We start from the raw sequence: 27,105 nt of genomic DNA on the forward strand, positions 1-27,105 counted from the left end.
GATTTGCGTGGCAATCCCTCGCCAGTCTTTATCCTCATTTATCCATTATAGGAAGAGGGGAGGTAGGGCTCTTCGGGCTGTTACAGAGACCTACTTCCATCTTGGAGGAGTTGATGTGCATCAGATACCTAGAGAAAATACAGCAAAGTGCTATAATTCTCCCTTGCCGGAAGGTTGTCTTACTGACAAGTGTACCACCACTTTCAATTCAATATGGCTTCTATGAACCGTCAAGCTAATGAGTAAGGTAGATATACAAAACATGTGATTCCTTATAACATGCTTCATCTAGCAGGCTCTATCTCCTTCCAAATTGCCTTATCTCTACTCGAGATACATTGTTCATTCATCGTGGAGAAGGTAAATCCCAGGCCCTTACCCGAAACGCATTCCAATACATTTCATGCCACCCTGACATAGGTATGGTAAGGCATACACTCACATATCCTAGCTTATCTTTGATATCTGTAATATGAAATGAATTGGCGTTCATCGTACTTGTAAGTACATAACGTTGGGAACTTTGCAATGCTTTTGGCAACGATAACATTAGTGATGCCCAAGTCCTTGCCTATTTATGTGAGCTGACGTGACATTTTCCTCAACCTCATACCTTGACGTTATTCTTCTCTGATATCAAATCATATGCAAACATGCCGTCGTCGTGATTTAAGAATTTCATGTCCGAAGACCGTTCGTGCTCTTTGACTTCTGGCTCCACGTCTTTATGCCCACATACGAAGTTTTCCTCGGCATCTGTCGGCGGTTGCGGTGTCAATTGCTCATGATCCGTAGCCTCCCCCTCTGGATCGAGATACTCTGGCTTTCCCGTCCTCATTTCTCTTCGTATAAGCTCAATCTCGATGACTATGCGTCCTTCGGGCTTTATCTTTTGGCGTAGGCTGTCACCATCACAGTCAAAATATAATCCCCAAATACCACTATCTTCCAAGACTGCACAGAAGCCTTCCCATCCACAAAAGGTAAGCCTACGATCTTGTCGAGTACACTCCCACGGCCCAGTCACATTACCATCCGCAATGGCACGGTTGCCAAAGCGGACTTGATATGTAACGGGATCGACGAATATCCAATTCATGATAGGTGCCTCATGGGTAATAGTGCTCACTAGCCCCGAGAAGCGTGAGTCCGGGTAAGGAAGATAATAGCCCTCGAACGGGTGACCGAAAGGAACATCATGAGCTGTGCCGGTGTCCACAAATAGCTGTTCAATTATTTAGGATTCTGATACGCAAGGAGATGGAGAAAGCTTACTCTATCGCCAGAAAGGACGACTTGACGTCCTTCGAGGTAAGGGCTGAACTGTGATGACTTGGGACAGTGCAATACAAGGTTGTTCTTTCGACTTCGATGCTCTTCTCGACGCGATCTGGCCATGGAAGCCTTAATGCCTTCAGAGGCGCCCACAGCAGTGGCGAAGCTGATGAGTAGTGAGAGAGCCATCTCCCTTTGCATCTGCTAAGGCTGTGTGGAAGATAATAGTGTTATCCAGAGCTCTGTGGACAGTTGAGAGATGGTTTGTAGCGGGAACTCTGATTCCACGTAACGATGACTTGAAGGATTTCGTCAGTGAGATGCGACTCTGCCCACCAGTAGTCCTAGCGATTTGTCTCTTTCACAAGGGTGAGTGGATGACCAGGCAATCGTTTTGCCGCTCATTTCAGGCCGTTGAGGACAGCGTGGTAGCGATAGTCTCGGGAAATCATTCGATTCAACCCCATAAGTCAGAATAATGCTTGGAGTGTTTCAGACTTCGAAACCTCGAAAGATCAGAAGAGACGTTAGAAAAAGGATTGGAGATCATCGGCTGATGCGTGTGGAGCTTCCTGGCAGCTTCTGACAGAAGACGGCATTCTATGCCTTTTGAAGAGATGTCAGATACAATGCCCATGCTGCAGATCTTCGATAGTGCCTGGTGGTCCCTGATTGATGTTGTTGAAACTCTCCGGCACAAGGACCCTGGCCAGGGTCCAGTAGCTGCAGGATCCTTGTCAAAGCTCCCATGAAGACATCCTGAGACACAGGCGAACCCCAATGCAACCCACAAACGTTCTATCGACTCACCCACATCGTACCATGCGAACCATTTTTCAGATGTTCTGGAAACAAGAGTGCCATTCCGCATGAGCGAACCGCGCCGACCGACGCGTTCTGGCCAAGACCGACAAAACACGACGCAAGATACGATCCGAGCGGCTGGTTTCAACATCAGACGATGTCATTTTGCTACCAAGTTGATCGCTGGTTCTGTAGGAAATATGATTCCAGAGGCATAGATGGGGAAGGAGGATAGCATCAAGTAATTATACCGGGCTCTGTCAGCCGAGTTCGGGATCGAAGCTTAAAGCTCACCATGCTCCCCCTCCATCATGGCCAACCAAGTCACATCTCAATCCAAATTACAGAGCACCACGTCAATCACTGAAAAGAAGCCAGCGGGAACAGGTTCCCCCATCGCCACAATATCAGCAAAATTTGACGCCAAACAGCAGCAACCACCACCCGTTCCACGAAGGCCAAATCACGCGTCGCGATCCTCAAGCACCTCGTCAAAGCGGATATCTGCTGTCGCTGTCCCTATAGAACCCTCGGTCAAGCCATTCGAGGATTACTCTGCTGTGCCAGGAGCCCTCAGAAGATCCCTTTCTTTCAAGATCCCCATTCGAGTCGCAACCGACAACCTTTCACCAGCCAACCGCTCTCGTGCTCAGTCACTACCACAGGAACACCAATCTGACGATCCCAGTCATCAACACCATCACCCAAAACGAGGCTCTCTTTCATCGATAGGGGAGAAAACGACCGCAGAGGCCCCAAAAGAACCGCAAGCCACCAGCCCGACACTTTCGATCAAATCACTTTCAGAGCAATTTCTGAAAGAACGTGGCCTACTCAACTCCGAACCAGTAGACGAAACAAGCTCACCTGAGGAGCTCCAGCATTCATTGCAAGATCAAGTTGTCAGATATCTAACCACAATGTCTTCCCCGTAAGCTTCAACATTAGCTCCGTTTTGTTGGGTTCGACGTCTAATCTTCACTGTCATCTAGAGCAAAGACCCCAGCGGAAGAGCAGTCTCGTGCGCCTGCCTATCCCACATCCTACCCACCAGCCAACACAGGGATGAGGGGAAACATGCCCGCACCAGGCCTCCCTGTCCCCATGCCCAACCTGTCTGGCACCGCAAATGGCCCTGTTGGTATGCCAATGATTTCCAATACGCGGCTCAAGTTTCCTCTTTTGCTAATACGACTTCAGGTAACCTGCTCAGAGGTCCTGTTGATGAGAACGGGAAGTTGACCAAAGCTGCTCTGATGGTTGGCATCAAGTTGGACCTGGAAGCCGAGGTTCACTTGACTGCTCGCGTCCGTGGTGACATCCTTGTTGGTTTATACTAAAGCCCCGTGGTCTACGACGAGAAGTGCACGCACGGAAATCACAAAGAGTGGCCAGTCACTAGGAACCTGTCCATCAAATGGTGCAGAGCGACACGACATTGCGCCTTGCAACAAGTCACCCTTTGCTTCACAGGCATAAGTTGCCCCGATTAGGTATGGCTCGGATTTGGAACCTGTAAGGCAGGAGATGGGAGTCTTTGTATTTTGTTTGAACAGTAAAGATTATTCAGATTAAGTCGACCCGAGCGTTGAGAATTGGGACAAATGTGTCCATATCGAACATAAACGAATGTATAGCCTCAAATGCTGTCTTTCACAACCTTGCTTGGGTACATGGAATGAACCACTCGGGTGCCTTTGGCAGCTTCGCAAGCTGTGCTGAAGGCCAAGCAAAATCGCCCAATATTGCCCAACATTGATCTTGTCCTTTACTCGTCTCGCTAGGATCTAGCGATTTAACTCAATCGTCTGTCATCCGCTTCCCAAAAAATGACTAGAATGAAAGTTGAATCGTCTAGCTCCTAGTAATGAAGCACAAAGTTTCAGGACCGCATGTGGTTCTTAGGTACTTGGTGACCTGCATGTTATTTCGGAGTATCCACCATGATCTGGCGCTGTTTTGCCCATTCAACGATGCGATCATACTTGGGACACCTATGCTGGGAGTTGAAGTCTGGCTGAATACCCCGAGAGCCATTTATGTGTAAGAACGGGGTTACATCAGCCGAGCACTGCAGTCGTACACGTAATGCCTCGATACAATGATCAACATGCTGTAGAAGAAGTCAACTTCGGAAGCAAACCAGCAAATCAGTCCAGTCAAGTCACTCAATGCAAAGTTTTGGACTTGGGGAGCGCTTACGGCAAGCACAAGATCCTCTCCACCGTGGAAGGCCGGATCGTCGCTATAATCGAATTCGGATCTGTGCACAAACTGACGTACGAGATTCAAGCAATGAAGGTTGTGGAAAACCTCGAGGCCAGCCAAAAGATAGCCTGGCTTTGTGCGTGCCCAGGAGTCACCGCTGGTACCATGTGATGTCTTGTTCAATGCTGGTAAATATTCATCCGATAAGTCGAATGATCCATCTAATACCAATCTGGATCAGTAGGCCATTTTGAAATAAACTAGAGGCCGTTCGTGCAACTTACAATACCACAGATCCTTCCATTTTGCTTCCAACTCTGGAGTCGGCCTTCCTTTATAAGGGCTGGTCTTCCAAAATGCATTGTCAAACTGCACATCTTCGTATTCCAAAATATCTTGAACGGGTGCTGTGTATCTCATGAGTCTGGGACTCTACCAATCGTTTTAAAGAGGTGCGATGCTGGACTCACACAAAACATGAAGCTTTCTGACGCACTGCAAATCCGATGGCTCTGCTGGGTTGAGGTGGAACCAAGTCGAGAGCCCAAGAAGTACACAGCTTATCCAAAAGAAAGGAAAAGAAAAGGTTTCGAATGAAGTTTTGCTTTTTTTAGCGGGTAGTTGCATGTTATCGTCATCCAAGAAGAATGCTTCTTCTTCTGCTTGGAGGTCTCGTTCGTGGCGAGACTGTCCTGTCTTACTGAACATCATTGACGCCGATTCTTCATGAAAAGTGACAATCAAAATGGAAGGAAATTGCAAGTATCAACTATCAGGGTGCTCTCTTAAGCTCTGTGGTTGTTCAAAATCCGAGAGCTGACCGTTAGTTAGTTTTCACTGATGTGAAGCGACAGACGAGGGGCTCCTTGCAAACATGACTCGCCATCGGACAGTGTGGATTTCTCTATCTCTGAGACAAGGGGAGTTTATGATAAGGAAAACATCATTGAGGCCCGACAGCTGCACAGGACACAATGAGTCAGTTTTCGGCACCGACTAATCGACCTTCTGCATTCGTCTAGTCGGACGGATCTAGAAAGCTTGTTTTCTTCCATCAACACGAATTTGTCTGTTCGAATATGCAACTGACTACCAGGTTTCCTTGAAAATGCGCAGCAGCTAACGCGGGTCTCAAAAGCTTGTTTCTCTAGAAGGAAACATCTAGATGAACCAGTCTCGACCACCAAGCCAACCGATAAGCTCAGCATAGATCCCGAATCCTACATTATGAGCAAGCAATGTCTTTTGCTCGTGTTTATTCAAGCTGCTAGTTCAACTCACTTTACTGAGTTACTTGAGACTTCTCCGTGCAGCTCAGTCCATCACCGAGCTTCGCAGGTTGGCAGGCACCAAAGTCAATGTGTTTACTCTATTTCCTTCCATTACTCAGATTAAATTCATTTGCGAACTCACCACCGTTCTGATGCCTGTAGGCTCCGCAGCAGAAGTTCCAAACATGTGGGATAACCCATGTCGATGTACGTGAAGCAATCAGTGACTTCGCGCCATGTACCAGATTGACGTGGATAGTCGGAGAAGTTTCCATGTACTATGGCGCGGATGAAGCTTGCGCCTTCCCAGGCCTGGATTAGCTGCAGTGATAACGTGATTGAAATCGCGTTCATACCACGCCTCGGCTCGGTTACTTGAGATAAGTGCGCCGATAGCAGCAGGTTGAATTCACTGTTGTTCGCCTTGTGGAAACGGCTATTTAAAGACACTGCCTTTCCATTTCCAAAGAGATTTGTCAAAGAATCAACTTCAGTCTCCCCCTAACAAAGAAACACAATGAGAATTTTCAACGTTCTGCTCCTCGGAGGAGCCTCTTTGATTGTTGCTGCCCCTACCGGTGTTATGAACGAAGAGACACGCGAAGCCAGCATTTCTTTCCTCGAGTCTACGCATTACAAGAAATCCCCCAACGCTGCTGCAGAGCCGGCACCTGCTATTGAGTTCCTTGACTCTGTTCACTACAAGAGGACCCCCGAAGCCGAGGCTGCAGCCGAACCTATAACCGAACCTTTAGAGTCTGTCCACTACAAGCGCTCTCCCAAGGCGGACGCCGAGCCATCAATTTCATTCCTCGAATCAGTCCATTACAAGAAGCAGGCTGAGCCTGCAGCTGAGCCTGCGATCGAATTTTTGGAATCTGTCCACTACTAAGTGACAAGGGACGTGCAGCACCTATTCGCTGTGGGTTAGTCGGATCATGTTTGCTACTAAAGTTCAAGTCAAGGAATCTCAGCTAATTGACCCTAGTATCAAGTTGTGAAGTGCCCCTCGGGCTCTCAGAGTGGGAGCATTAATTAACTGGAAGGATTATCGAGCGACTTTTGTCGACATTCTCTCCAGTCTAGTTGTCTACCTAGTCAATATCACATCAGGTGGGAAGGATTTGTAGACTCGTAGCCAGTGGCAAGGGTAGTATAACTTCCTACTTGCAATATTACGACTGTCCTTAAGTTCTCATCGCGCTCACGATCGTAATGACCTGATTGCGCCTTGGATATTGTAGATTACAATTGGCATTCCAGTGGAAAGTAGCAGCCAGTGGCTACGTAAGCGTCACTATCAGTCAATCGACAGTGGCACACACTTAAAATGATCATACTCTTGATGAACATCTAGGCTGTGGTGCAATTGCAACATAATGTACAGGTGCCTTCAGCAGTGACATTGAAGTAAGCGTTCATAGTTCAGTGATGAAACTCAAATTTGGCACAACACAATGCCCGATCTACACTCTATAGCATCCTCTAGGGCTGAAATTCCTTGTGCGACAAACAGCATTGCACATCCTGGCGTGGAGGTCGAATACAAGGAGGGTTGTGGTTGCAGAGATTCACAATCAAATAACCGTGGTCAGAGCAATAGATTGGACCTGGGCAGCCTTTCCGACTATTATTGTTGCTTGCCGTTTCATCGACCAGATGTGTAGGATTGAAACAAGCGGGATTGTCACATAGGTGTGACACGTGATCATTTGGGTTTCGCTTGTGAAGTTGCGCGTAGGCGACGATGTGAAGTAGGTACGCTCTCGAAGCTTTCCTGCCAGTGAGGCCTTTTTTCGCTTTGGCATTGCTCTTTGTCCATATCTATGGTAGAAGTACGATTAGTGTTTGAAGCTAGAGCAGACTTCTGGGAAGCTGACCTGAGCGTAACCATCTCGGGTGCGACATCCAATTGGAACATGACAACCAAGTTTTGTGTCAACTTCACATCTTTTGGCGCGTCTTTTGGCAATCAATGACTTGGCACGGGCCCAACCAAGGTCGTCCATAATGTTTATACGAGCTCGAGCCATTTTGAACCTGGTACGAGTGAGAGGGATAAAGAAGAGCAGGATATCTACTCCGTCACGAGAGGATACAATATCCTCTTTTAAGGTCGAGTAATCGATGAGCTTTGGCAGTGGAGCAGGAGCATTCGTTACTTAATTTCGCAATCGATTAAATCCACCTCCCGCAACGCCCGCACGCGGGGCCGCCGAATGCATACACCCACCGGGGTTTAATAAAGTAAGGTACCTTAATGATTGACTGAGCCTAGCCCAGTATTGGAATATCTAGACAAGACAGATACTGGGGGGTGGGCGGGTGATGATCTTGGCCCTTCGCACATCGCTTGGGACGTTCTATGAACCAGTAAATGATAATCGCTGTTAAATTGTTAACAGCCTCTGTGACATCGTTTGGTGATGCTCATGCGACTGGCAACAGCGCGGAGACTTGTGATATTGATACTTTATGAGGATTGACAAGACAACGTACCTAAAATAGGTCTTCGCGAGCCCGAACATGGGTAACACCAAAACTCTATGTTATTAATTGGCAATTTGCTTTTTATTGTGATTGTTTGGTAAGCAACTCAATTTTATTCGTCTACAGCGGTCGCTGATGCACAGAGAGGCCTACGAACACTTGCGGTGGTAGTCATGTATGCACTCGCGAACCGCAGCTTCGAAACATCAAAATACGACAGGTTAAGACAATCGATTACTACAATATTGACATATCCTGTATTCTGATGCTCTATGGCATAAAATTCTGCGTTTCATTCCATTGAATGTCGTGGCGACCTGATCAAGGCAAGTTCTGGGGAGCGTAGCTTTGGTCAGGGTTTACCGCCTGGCCGTTCACCAGCTGCTTGTCGGTGTAGGCGGGCCAAACAATAAGCTTCTGGTCCGTGACAGAGAAGGTTGTGAATCCCGCATCCGGACCGAACTGTCCGCTCCAGCCCGATGTAACAGAGAAAGCTCCACATTTGGCGTTTGAGGCAGCGCGGCTTGCAGGTGCGCCGGTAGTTGTGAATTTGCAGGCTGTGGGATCTGCGATGTGGGTGTTGATGTTGAAGCTATAGTCGCAAGAGGTATCCTCAGCATTGCAGGTGCGGGTAAAACCTTCAATGGTCCATTCCGCGACACCCGCGGCCATCATTGACTTGACCTCACGCTTCGAAACGGGTGAGCCGGAGACGGCAGAGGCAGCAGTCAGGGCTGTGAGGAAGAGGTTGGTGATCTGCATTATCGCGAGGTCTTGAGGAAACAATTTGAGTTGTTAATTAAATTGAGAAGGGAGTGATTGTTTGTAACTGTTGGCTTGTATTGGACAACGTGATGTTTTGAGTTGAAATACCGTCCGGAGTGGCGGCGGACGAGCGGATTTATACCAGTCAAGAGTCAAGGTTGTATCACTAGAGGCCATCAAATAAATGAGCACAGATCAATGGTATGACAACAAGCTCGTGGGTACTCAAACGATTGAGAAAGTGACGTTGCCATCGTATTCCCTCTCCCTGCGTCGGTGGACCTTGGACTCTCGCTAAGTTCCCCGTGACTGCCTTCGATCCCCATTTCATGATCCATCATGACAGCAGCTTAGTGCGGATGTGAACCAGCAATGTGTCATAGTCCAGCCAAAAAGTTCCTATGCGGTCATGACAACCTGCCTTCCGGGTCACTTTGATCGCTTAAGGTAATTGCCTATACGCCTCGCGGTTCAGTCGGCTCAAGCCGTCGGTCATACGTGGCTTAGAAGCATACGCATCCGCTGGATGGCCCTTCCTTTAGCTACCATTCGGTGGAATGATGGCTCGCAAGACCACTGCACAATGAATCCTCCAATCCATCGAGGCAAGATTCTCGTATTCAGGGTCGCATGCATTCTCATTTCTGACTTGAATTCCAGGCACATGACGCAGGTTATGTAACCTCGATATTAATACGAGCGCTATCTGCCGGGGCTGATTAACCTAAACAAGGCACGACTCCACGTTCTAATCTGCTTTCGGGCCTCCGATTGCCCCGAGGCTTCATCGCCCCAGAAGCATGCCGCCCCCGCTGATCTACCTTTATTTCGATTGATCATTCCTAGTGCTCCCATACTCCTAAGTTTAGCCACATAGTTCTGACCAACGGTGTGTGATTGATGTTGCCCGTTGGATTCATAATTCTCCACCTGCATTTCACTAAAACACAACACTGAACTACTCAGGACTTCTCCCTGCAGTCATCGACCGCCAAGCTGGAGTGCGGCATGTAGTTGCCAGTACGCCAAACTGATCGACGAAGCCAGTCTTGCAAACAGCGAGCGAAGGCTTTGCTATCTCGTAGGCAGGCAGGTCTCAGTTTCGTTGATCTGCATGAGCTGATGTTGAACTCTCCCTTGCAAGATCCTCGCATCCTGTAGGGGACTGACTGACTGCGACATCGCTCATCTTCAGGTGTGAAGTACTAATGTGTATGAAAATCATAGTCGTCACGCTGTGAGCACATTGTGTGCAGACAGATAGACTCATCAACGTACTTTCACACATGTGACTCAGATGAAATCCAATTCGAACTGTATCGATACATGCAGCAAAATACTTGGATTTCGTAATTTCTGAGCGTCTTGGAACGTGCGTATGCTAATTACATTTGCGAGGATTTCTCGCCGTATTAGAAGGCACCCTGGAAATCCGACCAGGTAGAACGACGACCCCATGTGCTGCTTGCTAAAAAGCGACGAGGAAAGTCAGGAAAACTTTGTTTCGACTAAGACAATGACGATGATGCATTGAACTCGCACGAGTTCTGACTTCCATTTCCAAGGGAGAGATGAAACTCACATGATTAAAACAATATTCGTAGCTGATCGCGGGGACAAATGGGATCGCCAGCGCATAGATAGGACTCAAGTGAATCAGATTTTCCGAACAAAACTAGAATCCCTCAAAGTTCAACTTTGATATTTCACATGGTATGCAGTTATACCCACGTATATATAAGCAGGTCTGCAGTCTTCAAGGCCCACGTTAATCGGTAAATATTCAAGGAAATGCGTAAAACATTGCCTCTCATAAATACCTTAGGCTGATTGAAATATGAGGATTGAGTAAGACCTGCTTTGAGAATTTCAACTATGACTTCTTTATTGCTTTGGGATTAGAGATTCGCTTTGCGTTACTTGATGTACCTACGGTATCGTGGATTCACTTAACAGATGCCGGAAGTCATCCTTCGTAGATTTAAGGTTCCTAGTACTCATTACCTCCTTCTTGAGACTTCGATCCGCAACACGAGTGACGTTAGAAGGAGACAAATCAAGTCGCGACATCACATACCTGGGGACTTCGTTCATCCACGGTCAGGACATGAAAGTCTTGAGTTATGAGTTAGACTTGTTCTTGCGGACGGCACAACATACGCCGTTCTCAGAGACGACGTATCTCATCAAGGCATTAGCACCCACAGCACGTATAGAATTAATCAACGCTTTCTCAATTTGAATCACTAAACTATTCTAGAGACCGACTTTAACTGCCTGCAACCTCGAACCCAACTAATTTCCATCGGAAAGGCACTTCGAGATGTCCGAGTGCATCGGCCTGGCCTTCTTGTCATCACTACTCTTCATCGCTCAGGTCACCATATCATGTGCGGGCAGGGAACTGAGTTCGTCAATGACCGTATTCTTGTACAGCTCGAGTATTCTGAGAAGATTGGGTTATCACGAGGCAAAAACCTGGATGTCATTTATGTTCCACCTATCTTTCCGAGATATCTTGTCTGCGCCCATCATACCACCCAACTCCAGTCTTGATGTCTCAAACGGATGAACGAGAAGCGACAGGCAAATCACTGCACAAGTGCGTGTGTAGGGCAGCAAAGTTTAGACAGACGAACTCAGGCGTTTGAGCAATTTTCTTCCTATTCCCGGACCGCTATCCTCAACAGGTTAAAAGACTGCGATCTCAACACCTCGAGCCTTAGCAGCTTCTTCTATGTCAAATGTATCAGTTCCCTCCCTGGATGCTTCTTCAAGAACCTCGTCAACTATATTTATGAGCCGAAATGAGTCTTTCCTCAAGAACGATGACCGCACATCGTCGAAAACCTGCTTCCACTCTGGATGAGCATTTAGGATGGGGACTTCGAGGCTGCCTATCACTAAAGGATACATGAGCCCGTTGTGAACCAGAAGGTGGTGGTTGGCAGGCATTTCAACTGCCCTGTATAGTGCGTAAACCGATGCCGCCAAACGACACATGACGACTTCTCTTGACGGGAATGATGTCATGTCACCTGAGTGAGGTCCCGGCCGGTTCTCATCATCGGATGATGCCAACTTTCTTCTAGATCGGTATAATCGCCTCACATGTAAGACCGCTGTATACCGCCAGCAGTCCCAAAGCATGCATTGGGCATGCTCACCAATCTCTCCCGGCCAAGTCCAGAGCTGGGATTCTATGTCACTCGCGCTGCTCTCCCTCATATCAGCGAGAATATCTAGCAGCGATCTGGGCAGTCCCGATACGGTCTCTACCCCACCGAGCCTACCGCCTTTCCAAGAATCTTGGACTTTTCGTAGGTGGCGCCAAACATTCATGCTCGGTGTTATTCGACCAATCACCATGATATCCATGTCCATGATAGACAAGACTTCGATGGAGTGCCGGATGGTGAACTCATGGTCGGCTGAGGGCAGCAGATGACTCAAGTTCGTCTCTAAATGGTACAGGCCGGCCATGAGCTGAAGATACATCGTCCAAGGGCGAGCTTGAAGCAGCTACATAAAGGCTGTGAGTTAGTAAGAAATATCAGATTCGAGACGTTTGTACGCGTGAGATATGGGTAGCCGATTCGCATACGGCGATGCTATGCTTTTTCGAGACTTACACATAGACTACAGAGAAGCAGGCCAGCAGAGACGGTGGATCCATCGAAGGAGTTGTGTCGGCTTTCTAATTCCGATCGGAAAGTTTGGAGCGCGTGATCGACGTATTCCATTGACGAGACTGAGAAACCGTCGTCTAGGTATGCTTGGATAGCACCACAGACGATAGCAAATGCTTGGCTTTTCTCCGCCATTGAGACAAAGTGAGATTTCATCCAACCAGAGCTCTCAGTGGTGTAGAGTCGGTGCATCCCCGCGTTGAGAACTTGCGACATGGTCAGTACTCGAATACCTATACGTGACAGAGCCAAGCGGCGAATGACTTACATTTCTGGAAAAGCTGCCGTTTCGGGTCATTGGTGCCGCCGGGCGATGGTGCCAAATATGAGATTTCAGAGTGTGACCCCGGTGTATCTGATTCTTGAGCGGCCCCGGACAGCTTCGGTGTATCGGCCCCGGGAGATGCTGAGGATGATCCAGTGTGGTGTAGTGGATCTTCAGCGTTCGGCAGATAGCTATCAAAAGTAGTTGAGTTGGCGCTCGCTTTGTTCGCAGCAAGGTCAGGGATTGCGGCCCCAGCAAATCGACCCCGCGAGGCTATTCCGTTGGTCCACTTGAGTGTGGTGTTATAGCCCTCGCACTGGATGCCACGCCTTTGGCATGCTCGGCAATCTGGACGCGTCTCGTCGCATTTCCGTTTCCGCCTCTTACAATTGGAGCATCCTCCCCTAGAGCGACCCATCGATAACCTACTGATGGCTGTCGAGTGAGGTCAGCGTAATCGTTATCTGTTCAAGCCTTGCAATTGACTGCTCAGCGGAGTTCTCGAAATGGCCGACCTTGCCGACGATGAATGAAGAATTGAGATTTCAACTTCCCAAGAAAGGCAGACGGGGCCGCGAGCGCATATATATGCCGAATAGGGCATGGTTCAGACGCTCGATTCTGGGGTCCAAGCAATCATGTTGCAGCTTCATAAATGCGGGGGCGAGGCCGCTAAGACAAATAGAGTTCTCTGTTATCCATGCGGAATGCCCTCGGAAAGAAAGGGATGAGGGTCCAGCAGGGACTTGCCAGTACATGGCGTCAAGACCTCGTCAGACTTGCTGGTTAGTGTACACTCACAGGGACTGTAATCAAGTCCCCAGTCCTGTTATCACAACGGCATTGGTCATTCTCGCCATGGTCTTCATCGTCTTCGATTACGACCGGGGCTCTCGAAGATTATCATCCTGATCTAAATGTGGTGCAGGTGCTTCAGTCTCCTATGACTGAAAAGGGTTAACCTGGGCGCGTGGCTTATCGTGGCACACACCAAAATCCCAGCTGTCACACAACTTCGAGTAGTAACCAGGCCGAAATAGAAGTCTCCTGAGAAGGTCAACTTACCTTGGTATTTTATATTAAATGCCCGTTGCCTGCTCGACTCATTGCTGTGTCTGCATCAAATGCGACAATATTCTAGGCTGGTTCCTAAACGCAACAGCACCTCACCACATCTAGCCCATAAGCCCACTATTGTTTGTGTCTCCTTCTGCTCTCGCCTCAACGCTGTGGTAGAGAGTTCCCGATGGACGTCCCAGCAGTGACAATGGCTCAACATACACCCCTTCCTCCGGGAACAGTTCACTTGCTCAATTGTATGCCTCTTACTCGAAGTCTTTGAAGTCCTGTGCTGACGTCTGCGTTCTACCCCAGATGAGGACGCTACAGAGTCCCCAATATTTGTTCTATCCCCAACTCCATCGTCAGACCCGAACGACCCACTGGTACGGATTCTGCTGTTTGTGATGCTCCGGTAATGACATCTTCTTACTCTTTGAATGCGTGAAATAGAACTGGAGCAAATGGAGAAAGTATCTTAACTACAGTCTTGCCATGGGCGTCACCGTGGCCGCTTTCACCAAGTACGTTAGAGCCACATCGGTTTTCCAATCCATCTGTTGCCCTTCGCGGACCAACTCCCCGGCTGACGATTTGTTTGCTTTCCTCCATAGCCTCTCGATCCAAACCGTCTTCTGGCAACAGATGACCGTTGATCTCGATGTGTCTATCAACCAACTCAGCAACGCGCAGTCCGCTCAGCTTGCAGGACTTGCCACAGGCTGCATTTTCTTCATTCCGTTCACAATCAAGTATGGTCGTCGCTTAACGTACTTAGTTTCCACAGCGATTCTTGCTGCAGCAGCGTGGTGGACATCTTCTATGCATTCATACGCAGAACTTATTGCCACAGCTGTAATCACGGGACTAGCTGGCGCTATAAACGAGACCGCGGTGCAAATGACTGTAATACTTATCAAAATCCCCTGGTCTTATCTCGCCTTTTCGCTAATGATTCTTTCCTGCAACAGATTGCCGATATTTTCTTCGTTCACCAGCGAGGTTCTGCCAACGGTCTCTATTTTACTGCCGTAATGGCAGGAAGCTTTTTGACGCCTTTGGCTGCCGGCTCCCAAGCCGTGACTCAGGGATGGCGCTGGTCATACTACGCCCTCTCTATCTCTCTGACAGTTCTCTTCTTCATGTTTGTTTTCTTGTATGAAGAGACCAAATATATTCCCATAAGCCTCGGCGAAAGCGACCTTACAGACGACAACTCACCGATTGGCGGGAATGATATGGCAAAAGTCAGAAGCCTTGATAAAGGCGGTCTGGAGCTGAACTACATGCGGTCCAATCCCGCTACGAATGTCCCACTGAATTCTTACCGAGAACGCATGCGATTATTGACACCAACCTCGGAATCCTTACTGCGAGTTTTCATCTTGCCACTTCATGTCATTACTCTTCCACACGTCATGTTCACTGCTCTTCAGTTTGCATCCGGTGTTTGCTGGCTAGTACTGTTCATGTCGGTTGTATCCGTCGTCTTTTCTGCGCCCCCCTACAATTTCAATACTGCAGCAATCGGATATATGAACCTCGGACCTTTTGTTGGAAACATTTTCGGCAGTATTTACGGCGGACCTTTAGCAGACTGGACTGTTTTGCGCTTGGCTAAGAGGAATGGGGGCGTTTTCGAGCCGGAAATGCGACTGTATCCCTTATTTCTACCCGTGATCACGATGGCTGGTGGTATTGTCATGTTTGGAGTCACCGCGGATCGAGTAAGTCACCTTTGCGCCACATGTCTTCTTTTGCTCCATCGACTGGTTAAACTAACAGCTCTAGGGAATGCATTGGATCTTCCCTAGCATCGGCGGCGCACTATTCGCATTTGGCCTTGGTGCAAATGGAGACATCACCTTTACATTTGTTATTGATACTTATCGAGAGGTGAATGCATCAATATTCGATACAATGACTTTGACTAACATATGGTTCCACAGCTGACTGCCGAAGCCTTTGTTGGTGTCGCGTTTGTCCGTAATGCTGTCAGCGTAGGTGTCCCTTCGGCGCTTGTGCCCTGGATGTCAAACATGGGCCTTACCAATATGTACATTCTGAGTGGGGTTATCTCTCTTCTCATCGGTCTTTTGTATGTTCCTATGATCATCTGGGGCAAGCGCATTCGCACCATTCTGGCTCCCCGATACTTGCGACTTGTGGAGAGGCGCATGCAGATTTAGTGTGCTGAGTACGTGTATCTTATTTTGCCAGCCTGACCAGAGGTTTGCTTGTATGTAAGAACTTTGGCACCACTCCCGAGTATGGCAAGAATTCAGATTCCGTCTTTCTAGTATTTACAGAATACTTCTGCGTTTTAAATTGTTCAACTTGGCTGGGCTCGTCGTGGTTGACCTGGTGTCTCACTACATTTACACATGCGGCTATGAGATATGTCGAAGTCTTTGTCTGTTTGCTGGATACCTACATCTAGTGGCCAGATCTACAATTCTGCACACTATCCAGGTCAAAGCTTTTCTGCCGCTACGCCAGGGAAGTTTGTGAGTCGATAGCAGTCGATGATAGGGCGCCCCTCAAACATGGTCATTACCCCGAGTGCTACCACAGCGTTCATCCAGTCGTAAGGGCTTCCCCCTGGTGCTTCAAACCTAATGTGCGTGAAATACTCAACGTCATCCTGACTGATTGAAGATCGAGGCGATTTGTCTGTTCGACCAGGGCCAGTGCGGAAAACACCCTGGGCGTTGACGAGGATGAAGACACCATCATCAGTCTGGAGAGTATACATGGCATGCAACCTTGAGAACGCCTAGAGAGCGGTAAGCCGTATGAACTTCCCTTCATGGGTGACTTGTTTACACCGTGCTAACCTTGTCAGGCCTAATGCGCTCGGCCCAATCTGCACCACTTCTCTCCACAATCTTGCCTGTGATCCTAGGGCCTTTGACTGACCCGCTCAAGATAGGCAGAACAAGACGAGTGACGCCCGTGTTATCAACGTTTGCAATTTCGGACACGTTGGGGTCCATATCGCAGACGATACGATAGATGAAGTCCAGATGTGGCATGCGCATGGGTGGCACAGCGACTCCACTTGGCGAGAAGGCGTTTCCGGGGGAGGGGGCATGATCGGAGCTTCTCGCGGGTGCCATGACTAGGATGTAAGTTGAGCGCGGGTCGACCTGCCGAATGTATCCTGGATCGAAGTAAGTAGATGGAGAGTCGAACTGTGAATGGCTTTTGGTATTGGCACGACGTGCTGGGACATGTGCCGAATGCTCGAGGCGGAGTTTTAAATAGTTCTTCACAATCAATGTATTCGCAGGCTGATAAGAGGGGGTTTGTTACGCAATTGTTGCAGAGTCGAAAGAGCTGTCACCCATCCATCTCCCGAGCGCAGATGCCGACTCCTCAGAATTATAAGCCTAAGTACGCATCAGTCTTTTCACTCCCGGCAGCCGACGGCATCGGCAACTCTGCCAGCCAAGATCTGGCGGCATCTCCTTCCCTATTGGGCCATTGGACGCGCCAACAAGCCGCCCGGGATGCGTGCCATCGTCCGCAATTCCGGCGACGTTTCTAGCATCAAGGTGCATTGGGGTTGAAAAGAAGACAACACAGTCCAGTTTTCTCCTCTGTCTCTTGCCCTCGGTCTACTCGACTATCGCATCCAAATCAAAACAATAGCGCATGCAACCTATGAAACTTCTTTCTTCCACGATACCTTCTGAACCTATAAGGCGTAGTATCAATGCCCGCGGCAATGGAATGGGAAGCGATTGCTTCTCGTCACCGGTTGGAGCAACAGCGGAACATACCTCAGGAATGGAGAATCTCTGATGATCAGCTAGCCAAGCTTCGAGGCAAGGGAACTGCCGAAGAAGGTCGACTAATAGCCCAAGATGTTGCTCGGAAATCAGCGTTATTGACGGGAAAGGAACTCGACATCACAGAGTGCTACAACGCGCGAGAGTTGCTCGACAAGATTCATCACAAGAAACTCACATCGGAAGAAGTGGCAGTGGCGTTTTGCAAGCGCGCTGCTCTCGCTCAACAGCTCGTAAGGACATTTCCATCCCGCTCCGTCACCGTAGGTTGTGGCCGAGCTCCCGAACGCCGAATCACATGTACTGACATCTTCTAGACTTCTTGCTTAACTGAAATATTCTTCGATGAAGGAATCAAGAGGGCTCGAGAACTTGACCAGCACCTAGAGCGTACTGGAGAGCTCGTAGGGCCACTGCACGGCCTACCAATTAGCCTCAAGGTATCCCCATCCGGAAAACTTGTCCGCCTGTTCGGCCTGTAGAACTGATGAATTTAGGATTCTTTCGTCGTTAGAGGTCATTACGCTACTGTCGGTTATGTCGAGTTTTTGAAAAGGCCACTGCCTACTTCTAACTCGGCGATGGTCGATCTCCTAGTGGACGCTGGAGCCGTCCTATTCTGTAAAACGAACGTTCCGCAGACCATGATGGTTCGTGACCTGCTGATCTGCATCGATCAAAAGTTTTGGTCGAGTGTATATTGACGAGAGTTAAATAGACTGCCGACTCGGAGAACAACATTTTCGGTCGAACTTTGAATCCACACAAGACGATTCTTACCGCCGGCGGTTCAACCGGTGGTGAGGGAGCTCTTGTAGCATTCAGAGGCTCAGTATTGGGCGTTGGCTCCGATATTGCAGGATCAATCCGGATCCCCTCACTTTGTTGCGGCATTTATGGCTTCAAGCCCACAGCGGATCGAACGCCGTTTGGAGGGCAAGCTAACTATCCCTTCCGCAAACTCCAGCTTCCTGGAGTCACCCCTGTCGCTGGGCCGATGGCAAATTCAGTTGATGATCTCAGTTTGTTTATGGAAACAGTGATCGGTCGTCGGCCTTGGCATTATGACGCATCTGCAGTCAACGCCCCCTGGAGAAGCTCCTATGGAAGCAACAAGACCCTGACCATCGGTATCCTTCCCGAAGATCCGGAATATCCCTTGCAGCCGCCTGTTCGACGAGCGCTTCAAGACGCAGTCTCAAAATTGACTGGCGCAGGGCACAGTATCGTCAAATTACCAGCAAACCCCGCTTGCAGTGCCAGTGTTGGTGGAAAGCTGGGATTCCATTACTTCGGGCTAGGATCTTCCGGTCTGGATGCCCTGGCGAGTGAGATTGGTGAACCACTGGTACATTCAGTGAAACGAGGCGTTCATCCTTTCACAACTTCAAAGCCTCTAATTTCAACGGAGCTGGACACAGTACACCAACTGGATGAGTTCCTTGGCTTACAGGCTTCTTATGCCAACAGCTGGAAGAACATTTGGACCGAGTATCACCTCGATGTTGTCGTCGGCCCCGGAGCAATCAGCACCGCGGTCCCCCACGATACCTATGGCATCCCTGTCTACACCTTGATGTGGAATGTGTTAGACGTAAGCCAGTGCAATCACCTCTCTGCAGCCAACAATTCAACTAACTGTGGGGGGGCAGTATCCAGCAGGGATAATACCATATGGGGTATCCTCCAAGACGAGAGATCCCAACTACCAGAAAGCGGCCTCAAATTTTGAAGCGGACTGTAAGTACTGTGCGTTCTAATTCTGCTGTTCTTCTCGTGCTTGGTGCTAAACCGAACACAGATGATCCAGAAGCAACCGACGGCGCCCCGTGTTCGCTTCAAGTCATTGCTCCTCGATTTTATGATGAAGAGTGTTTAAACGCCATGAGAATCATTGACAAAGACATACAAGCATGAAAGTGAGCGATGAATGTGCGGGATACTTGTATTTTTTCTGTAGAGACACGAAATATCAAATTCTTTCTCAAGTGCTTTTTGATAATCCAAGAGTTTCCTCGGCGGCAGTGTCACCACCACCACCGCAGCCAATAGCATGGCGCTGACGGAATTTTTCTAGCCATTCGGGATTGTCTGCAACAGTCTGATTCCATTCGTCGTCGCAGTCGTAAATCACACGCCTCGACTCTTGTCTAAGCATTTCGTCTGTGATGTCGAACCCTTGAGAGAGGTGCTCCTTTACACAATGCCTCAAATGTTGCTCCAGGATCTCTGTGAAAGCTTTTGACGTTGCTGCCCTGGATCTGAGGATTGATTCTGACAGTAAAGACGTCGCAGTATCTATTGCAGCGGTCTTCTTTCCATTTTCTTGTTGTGACTCAAGTGTACGAGACGATATCTGAGCAAAATGGTCTCTGGTGCTCTGATTCGTGACTGAGAATGGGACAACACTCAGCGACTCTGAACCTATGAGGTAGGGAGGCAGGGCATGCGCGACCTGCTGCGCAATTGTTGGACTGAATCCGTGTTCTCCCTTCCAGTCTTTCATCATTGCACCATGGCGAAAGTGGTTGGCGAGATGGTCAACGAGTTTGTTCCAGGTCATGAACTCCACGTCACAGAACCCGCATCGAGAAGAGATCCGCACAGCTTCAGCCTTCCATCCATCGAATCGAGGCATTATGTCTAGTTTGTGCATAATGCGGAGGTGTTGAACAAGATGGTCTTTCCTTCCAAATGATCGTGCTTCTATCGGTCGGTCGTAGCATGCTTTATGGTTGTGACCATCAAGATGTTCTTCTGACGGGTCTACCTCGCTGCAGTACGCACAATGAGGTCTGCCAGTCACTGTAGACATGACCGAACCTCCCCGCGGTGCGCAAATCCACGACTCCAGGTTAAGGTGCCTCGATTTCTCGTGCCGAGCCCAATCATACTTAGTCTTGAAGCTATCGCAGCAGAATGTGCATTTGAAGGGGCGATCGTCTTTCTTGGAAGCGGCGGCTGCGCGTTTCTTAGACACTCTTCCCCGCCTGGTGCGATCAAGTAAACTTGATTCGTTCTGTCGACCTCTTGACGTGTCTGATGCTGCTGACCACACTGAGTTTGCCGACTGTATAGATGAACTGCTCTCGCCACTGCCCAAGCTGGCTTTGGATTCAGTGCGGGCATAATCAGCAACATTCGGTGTTCGACTGACGTCGAGGCGAGCAGTACTATTCTCCAGCGCGTCATGTATGGCAGTGATGGAGGCTGGTTCATCTTGCGGGGGAGACTTCCTCCCCCGCTGCATAGGACTCAATTCCCCAACGCTTGTAGATACAGGAATTGGTACTGGATTGGCCTGCTTCTCGGAATGCACAAATCGATAACGACTCCGTCTTCTTGGGAGGCCTTTATTGGTGTTGAACACAGTTTGGCCAACAAGCTCATCATTGGAGGGGATCGGCCAGTTAATGTGGTTTGACGTCGTAGCCGGAGACTGCAGAGATCACGAAATATCGCCAAGCGCATAACTCGGATCCACCGCCTCACTGCTTCCATCATATATTCAGGATATCGGTGTCTCTTGGGGATCGCTATCAGCCGTGGAAAACATCGAAGGCCAAATCTGGCCAGAGGTGCCAGTCGGGAGGTTATCATCCAGCGGAGCGCATCCGGGGTCCAGATCCGACCCTGCAGTCAGAAAGAGCGGCCCGAAAGCTCCGCCTGTCGCGGGTTGACTTCTTGCGAGTCTGTCCAGCGCATTGGGCTGAGGGTGATTCAAGGTTACTTGCTCTGTGGCAGCATTCATAGCTTGTGCGGATATAAGGCCTCCCTGATATGTCAAAGCGACTTCACCGTCCTGGCCACCGGTGACTTGGGGCATGAGTCTGGGGTGAGTCCCATTGGGCAATGAGCGTGGGGAGTTCGGCATGCTATCGACATGGCATGACGTGCAAGGGGAGGAAAGATGGCATGCACAGTCATGTCAAAAATTCTCCATTTGCCCTGCTTACCTGAGTGAGAGCCCCTTACGCGTGGAGATTGATAAGCGCAAAATCTATGGACTTCACGCCCTAGGGCGCCAAAAGTTACGGCTGGCACCTATGAAGAGACATGTGACACTCGCAGGTGGACACAGCGTAAACCTTGGCTTGATGTTTGAGTCAAGAGCCCCTAACGTTCTGCTCAGTTGTTAAGTAACAATACTGGCTAGTATGATACTGGCCGTTGTGGAAGCCTCTTGATGACAGGTACTGGAATGTGTATCAGGGGCCAAAACCACAGGTGCGGTTTCTTCCAGTACATGTTGCAAGAGTATTGAAACCTTACTCATTGGAATACCTTCTCGCGATCCTTGAATGTTGATTGCTCGGACCATTAACGCACCCAACGGTAAAGTCACTTTCTGATGTTACCAGCCTCAACAGATTTATCTTTGGGCGATCTAGGGTCGTCGTGCAACCCTCACATACAAGTCGCTTTGAATAAAGAATGGTACGTCCGAAGAATCCCAACAGTCTGTAGGGTCCAAGAAGGGTAATTCCAACTTCCAGGACATCAACTATGATTGATGAAACCAAGTCCAGTTGGTAATTAAAGCGCTCGCCCTTGTCAAGTTGAACAGGAAAGACTCGAAGAATGGTCTAGCCAGACTCACCTGAACAATAACTTTGTTCAACTCAATTCTGGCGATGGTTTTGCTCAAACACTCATATCGACTTCCCCATTGTAACCTGCTGGCCTAACATCTCAGCCGCCATCTCTCTGTAGGAATAGCAACTCACCAGATTAGGCCAAAGACCTACGTCCTATCCAAGGACCTTCTTGCTTCTCGTAATGGTCCAAAGTGCCCATACGACGTTGGTTTCTGGGGAAACGTGAATCCCACACACACCTCGTCTTGTTCGGAGACCTTGGGCAGCAAAGCTGTCGCGGGCGGCCATAAACTATAGCCTTTCCTAATGAGTGCCTAGAGATACCAAGGCTTTCTTGCTTCAATTATCAGGAGCGGGCGATGATGATGCCTGTGTCTATTTCGGCCTGCAAGTGAGCGTATACTACTTTACGTGAGGAAACATGATCAAGAACAGCATCGTAGAAGATCCTACTGGTCTAGTGCTTCTCCTTCCGCGGCTTCCTTCTCGGAGCCATGAGCAACAAATAAGCCTATCATGTCGCGTTCTACGATGGGTTGCTCGTCATATCGTCCCTGTATGGTGTTGTGAATCATTGATCATGACGGTCCCAGTTCCAATTATGTTCTTAGCATCTGGCATGAACAGTTTGAGCATTGAAGAATGTAATAATTCGACAAGCAAAGGCATTAGCGCCGTGGCTAGAAGTCCGGGAACTGTTTTGTCCGTTGTCTCGTTCAATACTTTTTGTCTGGTCCACACGAAGTGCGCGGGGTTTGGCGGGGTGACGAGCATGTCCCGTCCAGGCAGCCACTGGACTTCTAATGAATGCGACCGAACAATTATGAGTCTCTAGCGCTTTGCTGATGGGTTTCCACCAGTTTGGACCAGCTCGGGGCTTTCCAATGAAATGAATGTCGGATGGTGGATAAAAACGATGGCACCAACACTGATGTGCATTCACCGCCCTCAAATCTCGTGAGTCCTCTGGAACCGTTGTCCTTCCCATTCTCCTCTTGAAGCTCTCTCCTCACTTCGATACTCTCCTATCTGGTCTAATTTTCTGACCAGGCAGCTAATTGATAACTCGCCCAGACTCGCCTTGATGTACTAGGAGGAAGGTCCTAGTATCGCGCCCCGACGACAACTGCAGAAATAACGTACACGTCTGCATGCCTCACAAATCCACACAGCACTGAGCCCATGACCTTTGGCAAAAGTATCAGATGGAATAGCTTGGAGATCATGTACCACCACAAACAATGGAATACTACTGTTTTGGGGAGATTTCATGATCCTCGCTTTCCAATAAATAAGTAAGGGTTTCCTGCATTTTATCCTCGGTTAACCATACTTCAACTTACGGCAATAGTAGGATGCTTCGCCTTGGACTAAGACTTCTGTCAAATGAAATCTTTGAGGATAGCATTTTCAACGCAGATCGCTCCTCTTAAACTTGGTTCGTCTGATTAATAGAAATATCATAGGCTTAAAAGAGCCAAGATTTTGATCTCGCGGACGAAACATCAACCCCATGTCCTCGAACAAGCTGAGTCACACTCGAAAGGCAAAAATACTTACCTTTGTACTTTTGTCAATATCTTCACACACTGAGGCCTTAGATAACTGATTCCTGGGTTTGGAGGGCTTGACCGTATATGCAGGTAATAGTTTGATTCGTTTCCTTTATCAAGTCACACCTATGTCCAATGGTGCTTTCCCTTGCATCCGCTCTCTCCGTGTGAGATCCGCACCCAAGCTTCTGCATTTAGAACATTTGAACTGGCGCCGAATTGCATACAATGTGTTACGGACTGTTCAGCCGAGCCATTCGACCTGACTCTGGGACTCGAAATGTAGGCGAGTGGGGGGTCAGAATACAACACAGCTTTCCAGTTCATCCCGCAACCCCCAACGAAGTAATTAGACTATTGGCTTTCCTCCCTAGAAACCCATGGCACTGTTGAACATGGTCGCAGCAGAAGCATCTCTGACGCCTGCCGCAGAGACCTGAGCCTTAGGCTGCTGACACTGGTCTTTTGCAGCCTGAGTCGCCTCACATACGTTGGTGAGCTGATCGCAAATTCGGTTCGTGATAATGTTTGGATTCAGCGCGTCTTGTTGATCCTTGGCTACGAGAGGGTCAGTTGGCAAGAAGGTGCCTTGATCCGACTTGCGCCCAGTGCGGCCCAGTTGAAAATCCATTGTTGGCGTGCATTTGCCGAAATCAATACCGTCAGCCTGTCGCCGAATGGTGGCAGCCGATGCGCTAGATGCGCCGAATAGTACAAAAAGAGCCTTGGTGGGTCGCATGTTGCAGGTCGTTAGACTATTATTGACACTTCTTCCCGAAATTTCAATGAGTTGGAGCGATGGTGGAAATGTAGAAATGGTTCAGCTTCTTGAGAAAAAAGATAGTCCCTGGAGTTGCTGCGCGGAGCGGATGATGTTGAAACGGGGTTCACAGAACCTTGAGAACAATCTGAGTTCAACTCAATGATGAGAATAAAGATATTAGGGTAATTAGAACCACATCACTCTGGCAGTATTCGACGAATCAATCTCTTTTGTAATATGTAGTCATATCGTGACTCACTAATTGGAAGACGATGGAAGCTCAGTCTACCTTATTCTGAAGCAAATGGCGATCAACATAGTGCCTCCGGCTCTTCGGATGGTTTAAAATCAGACGGGAGTGTTTGAGGTTGGACCTTGAAGAACCAAGCATATGGCACATCAATCACAAGATCATCAACATGATTGGACTATAAGATCGACATACCTTGCAAGTTATTGGGGTTTCCCTGCAAGAATCGGACGGCATGTCATGAGATGATGCACAGGAGACATTTTAGGCACAAAATGAGAACAATGACGAAACCGCATCCCCGTCACCGACGTCGCAGCCAACTGGAACCCTTATCGTGTTCACTCCTCATCGTGAATGGCAATCGAGAATTGCCAGGAATCGCGAGAACAGGAAAACTGCCCTTGACACAACGACCGAGCGTCGATTGCGCCAGTAATTGAACTTTACAAGTCGCCGAATTTTGTGTGAGCCGAGAAATAAGAGTCGATCAAGCGCTATCAACCGAAGGCACTTCGAAGCTTATGCCTTGTTCGTAACTCTACTCCTCTCCTTTCGTGCCTGATGCCAGGACTTGACTCAGCTCAGTCGGAAACACTCGCAGCCACCTCGAAACCAACCGCGTTTAGGACCTGTTTGCCGCTCTGCACGCAACAACGGGAGAAGTCTCTGTTAGGTCGAAGTTATCGTCACCTGATCGGTTCAGGCCCTCTGCAGATTCTTTATTGGGCCGTAGCATACCCTTATTGACTAATTTTGTCAGCCGACGCTGCGCAGTAGTCAGTATCAACAGAATGAGGATATCTATATAGGCTTGTAGCAAGCGTGGACTGGGATGCACGGTTAGGATGGACACTACTCATTGTGACCAGCTTTGAGCAGACCATCACCGATTGCACTGATCCCATCGACCCTTGCACATGGAAAACCTCACGGGTGCAGTTGTTCCCATCTAGTGTCTGGTGCGTCCGTGGCTTTGCAATCTGGCTATTGTATCGACAGCGCGGATGGCTGAATTCCTTGCAGAAGCTTATTTAAGCAGGCAATCAGGAGAAAATGCCGGAGTCTCTAACGTCTTTAAGAAGATTCAGAAGACTCAGGTCATGCATTGGTGGCGTTGTCTTGCTCCGATGAAAGTGATCAATTTCCTTCGTTTACTCTTAAAAGGTCGAGACGGGGTGTTGGAGATAATACACGGGAAATGTATCCGTATTCCATTGAGGTTTTCCCGGGTCTCGACCCATGCATCTCGTATCCTTTCAAGAATCCCCGCCTCTAAGCCCGGGGAGTTCCCGTTTACGTGCAATTGTGATTGGTACAGAGGCAATGATTCCCGCCCTCAAAAGGGGAAACCCCTTGACTTTCAAGTTTGATCATTATTACGGAGTACACTAGTGTAGATTAAATGCAGTCGATGTGGGGCATTCGGATTCCGGATTCAATGGAGAAGCCTAACTTTAACGAGAGCTGATGCGTGGAAGTCTGGTCGGGAAAATGTCAAGCATTATGCTTAATTGTAAGACCACACGTGGATTTCCAACTACCTAATGGACGTCGGACGGAATAGAGTTCATGAGGCTGATTGACTACTACTACTGCATGGCTGCAGAGCATCAAGATCGTTCAATCTGTTTTTCCAACCCAGCTAAGATGCCGATGGTGCTGGGAATTCCGAGAGTTACGCACAAAGTCATCCCTATCAAGTACAAAGACGATTATCAGCATCAATTCGTGCGTCGGAACCTGTATCGCAGAGGCCATCCACTTTTCCAAAATCTTACAAATACATTGCAACGTTTCCGATGGATATTACTACCACAACTAGGCATGGAGAGCGAAATAATGTACATGTACGAATGGGCGTTGATAGTAAGTCTTGGTCTGCTTGGGCCAAGCGGATCGTGCAATGAAGAGAAAACCATGTTGACGCCAAGAGCCTGGAATCGCTCGACCGCCGAGTTCCATCCAAATTCGGTCATGGAGCTGCCAAGATGGGACTCCATGCCGGCACGCTTGGTTTATGTAACGTGACTAAAAAGCAATGACCAGGGAACTACCAGGTTTGTGGATGTCAGTCCCGCAAATTCTAATCATCTGTTTCACCATTACTCGTTTTCGATGGGGTTGAAACTGCTCTCCGCCCCTTCTGAGTCGTCTATGGACTGCTTTTCTGCCCTTCTCCCCTCTAATTGGAGTCCAGACAGCTGAGTCCTGGCAGTCGTCTGTTTTCTTGGTCGGATGATCGACCCGAAAACACAGAACATCCTCTGTGCCCGTTGGTGTAAACATCGGATCTTGGGGACAGTTTGGACGACCCCAAG

General features: G+C 48.7%; 13 protein-coding genes across 13 annotated transcripts; 4 read left to right on the forward strand and 9 right to left on the reverse strand.

The window, feature by feature from the left end:
* Positions 1-607: 607 nt before the first annotated feature.
* Positions 608-1,464, reverse strand: CABS01_10668 (uncharacterized protein; the record flags this gene model as incomplete). The annotated part of the gene is made up of 2 exons (XM_060544023.1): positions 608-1,225; positions 1,276-1,464. 2 exons carry the CDS (start codon positions 1,462-1,464, stop codon positions 608-610), a joined length of 807 nt encoding a protein of 268 aa, XP_060398747.1.
* A 926-nt stretch (positions 1,465-2,390) lies between these two features.
* Positions 2,391-3,419, forward strand: CABS01_10669 (uncharacterized protein; the record flags this gene model as incomplete). The annotated part of the gene is made up of 3 exons (XM_060544024.1): positions 2,391-3,010; positions 3,072-3,220; positions 3,280-3,419. 3 exons carry the CDS (start codon positions 2,391-2,393, stop codon positions 3,417-3,419), a joined length of 909 nt encoding a protein of 302 aa, XP_060398748.1.
* A 584-nt stretch (positions 3,420-4,003) lies between these two features.
* On the reverse strand, positions 4,004-4,914 carry CABS01_10670 (uncharacterized protein; the record flags this gene model as incomplete). The annotated part of the gene is made up of 4 exons (XM_060544025.1): positions 4,004-4,192; positions 4,282-4,508; positions 4,572-4,694; positions 4,758-4,914. 4 exons carry the CDS (start codon positions 4,912-4,914, stop codon positions 4,004-4,006), a joined length of 696 nt encoding a protein of 231 aa, XP_060398749.1.
* Positions 4,915-6,075: 1,161 nt separating this feature from the next.
* CABS01_10671 (uncharacterized protein) lies at positions 6,076-6,450 on the forward strand (the record flags this gene model as incomplete). Its single annotated transcript, XM_060544026.1, has 1 exon — positions 6,076-6,450. One exon carries the CDS (start codon positions 6,076-6,078, stop codon positions 6,448-6,450), a length of 375 nt encoding a protein of 124 aa, XP_060398750.1.
* A 593-nt stretch (positions 6,451-7,043) lies between these two features.
* CABS01_10672 (uncharacterized protein) lies at positions 7,044-7,591 on the reverse strand (the record flags this gene model as incomplete). Its single annotated transcript, XM_060544027.1, has 2 exons — positions 7,044-7,382; positions 7,439-7,591. 2 exons carry the CDS (start codon positions 7,589-7,591, stop codon positions 7,044-7,046), a joined length of 492 nt encoding a protein of 163 aa, XP_060398751.1.
* A 778-nt stretch (positions 7,592-8,369) lies between these two features.
* Positions 8,370-8,810, reverse strand: CABS01_10673 (uncharacterized protein; the record flags this gene model as incomplete). Its single annotated transcript, XM_060544028.1, has 1 exon — positions 8,370-8,810. One exon carries the CDS (start codon positions 8,808-8,810, stop codon positions 8,370-8,372), a length of 441 nt encoding a protein of 146 aa, XP_060398752.1.
* Positions 8,811-12,424: 3,614 nt separating this feature from the next.
* CABS01_10674 (uncharacterized protein) lies at positions 12,425-13,185 on the reverse strand (the record flags this gene model as incomplete). Its single annotated transcript, XM_060544029.1, has 2 exons — positions 12,425-12,726; positions 12,771-13,185. 2 exons carry the CDS (start codon positions 13,183-13,185, stop codon positions 12,425-12,427), a joined length of 717 nt encoding a protein of 238 aa, XP_060398753.1.
* Positions 13,186-14,013: 828 nt separating this feature from the next.
* On the forward strand, positions 14,014-16,015 carry CABS01_10675 (major facilitator superfamily transporter; the record flags this gene model as incomplete). Its single annotated transcript, XM_060544030.1, has 7 exons — positions 14,014-14,083; positions 14,142-14,212; positions 14,280-14,350; positions 14,441-14,732; positions 14,798-15,553; positions 15,618-15,722; positions 15,776-16,015. The coding sequence occupies 7 exons, from the start codon at positions 14,014-14,016 to the stop codon at positions 16,013-16,015; spliced, it is 1,605 nt and encodes a 534-aa protein (XP_060398754.1).
* A 284-nt stretch (positions 16,016-16,299) lies between these two features.
* Positions 16,300-16,945, reverse strand: CABS01_10676 (uncharacterized protein; the record flags this gene model as incomplete). Its single annotated transcript, XM_060544031.1, has 2 exons — positions 16,300-16,602; positions 16,664-16,945. The coding sequence occupies 2 exons, from the start codon at positions 16,943-16,945 to the stop codon at positions 16,300-16,302; spliced, it is 585 nt and encodes a 194-aa protein (XP_060398755.1).
* A 611-nt stretch (positions 16,946-17,556) lies between these two features.
* Positions 17,557-19,537, forward strand: CABS01_10677 (amidase; the record flags this gene model as incomplete). The annotated part of the gene is made up of 6 exons (XM_060544032.1): positions 17,557-17,883; positions 17,938-18,060; positions 18,118-18,270; positions 18,339-19,214; positions 19,273-19,360; positions 19,422-19,537. The coding sequence occupies 6 exons, from the start codon at positions 17,557-17,559 to the stop codon at positions 19,535-19,537; spliced, it is 1,683 nt and encodes a 560-aa protein (XP_060398756.1).
* A 67-nt stretch (positions 19,538-19,604) lies between these two features.
* On the reverse strand, positions 19,605-20,258 carry CABS01_10678 (uncharacterized protein; the record flags this gene model as incomplete). Its single annotated transcript, XM_060544033.1, has 1 exon — positions 19,605-20,258. One exon carries the CDS (start codon positions 20,256-20,258, stop codon positions 19,605-19,607), a length of 654 nt encoding a protein of 217 aa, XP_060398757.1.
* A 617-nt stretch (positions 20,259-20,875) lies between these two features.
* CABS01_10679 (uncharacterized protein) lies at positions 20,876-21,220 on the reverse strand (the record flags this gene model as incomplete). Its single annotated transcript, XM_060544034.1, has 1 exon — positions 20,876-21,220. The coding sequence occupies one exon, from the start codon at positions 21,218-21,220 to the stop codon at positions 20,876-20,878; it is 345 nt and encodes a 114-aa protein (XP_060398758.1).
* Positions 21,221-24,141: 2,921 nt separating this feature from the next.
* CABS01_10680 (uncharacterized protein) lies at positions 24,142-24,510 on the reverse strand (the record flags this gene model as incomplete). The annotated part of the gene is made up of 1 exon (XM_060544035.1): positions 24,142-24,510. The coding sequence occupies one exon, from the start codon at positions 24,508-24,510 to the stop codon at positions 24,142-24,144; it is 369 nt and encodes a 122-aa protein (XP_060398759.1).
* Positions 24,511-27,105: the final 2,595 nt, after the last annotated feature.

Source organism: Colletotrichum abscissum, assembly GCF_030869225.1.
Source record: "Colletotrichum abscissum strain IMI 504890 chromosome Unknown Scaffold_28.1, whole genome shotgun sequence".
NCBI classification, from domain to species: Eukaryota; Fungi; Ascomycota; class Sordariomycetes; order Glomerellales; family Glomerellaceae; genus Colletotrichum; species Colletotrichum abscissum.